The sequence below is a fragment of the Octopus bimaculoides genome, chromosome 14 (assembly GCF_001194135.2).
Source record: "Octopus bimaculoides isolate UCB-OBI-ISO-001 chromosome 14, ASM119413v2, whole genome shotgun sequence".
Taxonomy (NCBI): domain Eukaryota; kingdom Metazoa; phylum Mollusca; class Cephalopoda; order Octopoda; family Octopodidae; genus Octopus; species Octopus bimaculoides.
The window spans coordinates 12,606,052-12,610,292 of record NC_068994.1 but is presented as its reverse complement, the minus strand read 5'-3'; the positions used below and the strand labels follow the sequence as shown (position 1 = coordinate 12,610,292).

The following is a 4,241-nucleotide window of genomic DNA, read 5'->3' as shown; positions in this document are numbered from 1 at the left end:
TATATATATATATATATATATATATATATATATATATATATATGTACAGGTATGGCTGTGTGATAAGAAGCTTGCTTTTCAACCACATGATTCCAGGTTCAGTCCCTTGGGCAAATGTCTTCTATAGCCTTGGGCTGACTAAAGCCTTGTGAGTGGATTCAAGAGAAACAGGGTTCATGCCACACCAGAAGCAGTCAATCCTCATATTGTTGCTTATAATATATATTCGTTTCAAATTTTGGCACAAGGCCAGCAATTTCGGGGGTAGGGATAAATCAATTACATTGACCCCAGTGCTCAGCTAGTACTTATTTTATCGACCTCTGAATGGTTGAAAGGCAAAGTTGACCTCAGTAGAATTTGAACTCAGAATGTGGAGACAGCCGAATTGCCGTTAAGCATCTTGCCCGGCATGTGAATGATTTTGCCAGTTCGTTGCCTTACTTATAATAGATATTAATAATTTAAATTAATTCTTCCAGTAATTATCTTGAACGACTCTTCAACAAATTATTTGTGTTTTTAATTTCTTTTGATATTCTATATTCCTTTAGGTGATGTCCAGAAAATTGTGATACCCAAGCGAATAAAAAGGTAAGTGTTTTTATCTATTTATGTTTTACTTGTCTTGGTCACTGGACTGTGGCCATGCTGGAGCACCCCCTTGACGTGTCTAGTCGAATGAATTGAACCCAAAGCAACGCCAGTTGAAGGATAACCATAACGCACACACATAGACATTATCATCATCACCATCGTTTAACGTCCGCTTTCTATGCGTGCATGGGTTGGACAGTTTGATAAGGAGCTAGCCAGTTTACCGACTCCACCAGACTTCTGTGTCTGTTTTGGTATAGTTTTTATAGTTGGATGCCTTTCCTGACACCAACCACCCTGCTGAGGGGACTACATATGTACATACATATGTTCCTTTCCTTTTACACAGGGAACCCAGTTTTTCGCTTGAAACTTTTTAAAGTTAAAAGCAAAAAAAAAAAAAAGGAGAAAAGAAAAAAGGACCAAAAAAAAAAACACTAACATATTTTATAATTTCTGATAGGTGCAGTTGTGGCTGTGTGGTTAAGAAGTTTGGTTCCCAACCATGTAGTTTCAGGTTCAATCCCACTGTGTGGCACTTTGGGCAAGTGTCTTCTACTATGGCCTCAAGTCAACAAAAGCCTTTTGAGTAAATTTGGTCAGCAGAAACTTAAGTCCATCCTATGTATGTGTGCGTGTATGTGCTTGTGTCTCCTTCTCTTGCCACCGAACGAAAATAGTAAATAATTGTTACTACCAGACAAACTGTGTCATTCATTTTCCAGCATACTGGCTTTAGGGAAATATTTCTTTACTTGGAAATGGGTGAGGGTTAGTGACAGGAAGGGCATCCGACTAGAAAATCTGCCTCAGAAAACCCCATAGGAGCCATGCAGGCATGGAAAAGTGGACGTTGAAACGATGATATTGAGGTGGACGAGGATGATGACAATGACGATGGTGTCAACTTACACTTAGACACATAGTTTTGGGTCACAGTGCACAACCACTGTGCAAGAAAAAGATTTGCACACAAGATTTGCCACTCTTATTTTGACCACTTTATTTATATAATTACTATGCTTTTATTTATTACGTTGCTTAGCAGATATCACCACCATCATCATCATCATTTAGCATCTGTTTTTCTATGCTGGCATGGATTGGATGGTTTGGCAGGATCTGGTGAGTCACAGGACCACATTAAGTTGCAATGTCAGCTTTGGCATGGTCCCTATGGCTGGATGCCCTTCCTCATGTAAACCACTTTAGAGTGTATACTATGTGCTTTTCCCATGATACTGGTGCTAGTGGGTTTGTCAAGTGACTTGCAAGACAAGAAAGAACTAATGGGAAAATGGATGGAAAGGGAAAAAAAAACCCTTGACTATGTAGGGGAGTCTTTGAGCAGTGGAGATAGGCATTTTGCTATGAAGAATATACATAGCTATCCCATATTCACTTTATCTATTGTTGTGCTGTTTTCTCATTTTAGTTATACATATTTATTTTCTTCTCTTTTTAAAATCAGAGGTCCCACTGATATTCTGGAAGCCTTGTCACAAACAGTTGGAAAGGTGAGTGTTTGTTTTTCAAGAGTATAAATATGTGGCTTAGATTTGATTGTCTTACTGGATACTGTCTTCAGAGTCTCTGAACCATCTATCTCCTGTCAATAAATACTGCAGTCCCACTTGTCATTACAGTGAATGTTTCTCGAGTGTATTCAAGTGTACAGAGTTACTTTATCGAGTTTTGATTCTCCTTCTCTCCCAAACAGCAATTCAAACAATGGGAATAAGCTTTGAAACAGCTGAAGAATATATTATAAAGTGGTTGGTGTTGGGAAGAGCATTCGCTGTAGAAACTGAGCCAAACAGACTATGCAACCTGGTGCAGCTTTCTGTCAAGCTGGCAGGGAAAACGGATGTTAAATAATGATTATGATAATGATATCTATATATATATATATATATATATATATATCACCATCATCATCATAATTTAACATCCAAGTTCCATGCTGGCATGGGTTGGACTGCTGATTTTTTTGATCCTTTGTGTTTTATTTGTTTTCAGTCATTGGACTATGACAGTGCTGGGGTACTGCCTTGAAGGTACACACGCACACACATTCATATATTCCACACATATTTTGTGTGTACAGTTAGATGTGCGATTACAACTGTATGAGTTACAGTTCCATGTATGTATGTATATATATATATAAAAACAAATAGTAAATGAGTATATGCATATATACGTACAGGTATGTGCATACCGACATCCACCTGTATGTATAGGTGCATATCTGGGTACAGGACATTGCAAACAAAACGTAGACGAGAAAACACACAAGCCACATAGAGAACATTCTACTTCATCAGCTACCCCCGTTTTAACACCGGCGTTTCGAAGAGCTGGGCATTAAGCTTGGCATTAAGTTTCCTGTTTGATCTTTGTCGGTATTAGAAATATTACTTTATGTATAACAGTTTCAGAAAACCTATTTTGTTTTTACCATTTCAGGATTATACAGCTCCGGCATACCGCTATATAGATGATCCTTATCTTATCCCCACCAGTACCTATGCCAAAGTAAGTGTTAGCTTTTTCAAACTCAGCCAAGATGGATACCAAGGAGAGGGTTTTCTTGATGTTCATGTTAATATTGACTTATTCCATCGTTCTTATTCACTGTCTGTCAACTTATCTGTTGGGAATTTATTTTCAGAACTGTAGGGTTAACCCTTTTGCATTTAAACTGGCCTACACTCTCTGAGTGGTTGGCGTTAGGAAGGGCATCCAACTGTAGAAACTCTGCCAAATTACATTGGAGCCTGGTGTTGCCATCCGGTTTCACCAGTCCTCAGTCAAATCGTCCAACCCATGCTAGCATGGAAAGCGGACGTTAAATGATGATGATGATGATCTGGCAAAAATATTGTACCTGTTTTGTGTTCAAACCAGCCAGATTTGGTCTCTTACACCTACCCTACAATGTCAATCGGAAAATAAACAATCATATCATCAAAATCTCACAGCTATGAAATGATGCATGATTAAGACAAAACAATTGAATGAATAAGCATTATATTTGACAGAATAATTTGAATGCTAAAGGGTTAAGGCAGTCACTAGATATCTCAATGCTTGCATACAACATTAGCTTGTAGGTTTTATTTTGGCCTATCTAAAATTTCAGATTCAGTACTTCAGGTGAATTGGTGCTGATGGCAAAGAGGGCATTGCATTGTGCAAACAACAGTGAGTTGTTTGTAATGTAACACTGATACTTTGGTTGTTTGTGTCCCTGGTAAAGCCTGAAATATAAAGGGGTCCGCACTAGATGGCCCTGCTCAGTATGTAGAAAAGGAGTAGGTAGTAACTCTATAAGATGTACCCGGTGCAAGCTATGGACACATAAGAGGTGCAGCAACATCAAAGGCAGGTTAACTAGCAAGTTAGTTTTTGTTTGTGGCAGATGTTCAGGTGCAATAAAGACTGCAAACAAACAGGAAACAACTTCTATCTCATTCCAGGGTGAAAAACTAGAGGTAGTCGATAGCTTCCGCTATCTGGGCGACCAAGTTAGTAGTGGGGGTGGGTGCGCTGAAAGTGTAGCTGCTAGAATAAGAATAGCCTGGGCAAAGTTTAGAGAGCTCTTACCCCTGCTGGCGACAAAGGGACTCTCACTCAGAGTA

The 4,241-nt window shown here is 38.9% G+C and overlaps 1 protein-coding gene across 1 annotated transcript in view; it reads left to right on the top strand.

The window, feature by feature from the left end:
- LOC106868930 (protein PTCD3 homolog, mitochondrial) overlaps positions 1-4,241 on the top strand; it is a 35,951-nt gene that overhangs the window by 4,033 nt on the left and 27,677 nt on the right. Inside the window, exons 3-5 of the mRNA XM_014914399.2 lie at positions 555-594; positions 2,069-2,114; positions 3,067-3,135. Coding sequence (XP_014769885.2) covers positions 555-594; positions 2,069-2,114; positions 3,067-3,135 — 155 coding nt within the window. The remainder of the gene's footprint in view (positions 1-554; positions 595-2,068; positions 2,115-3,066; positions 3,136-4,241) is intronic.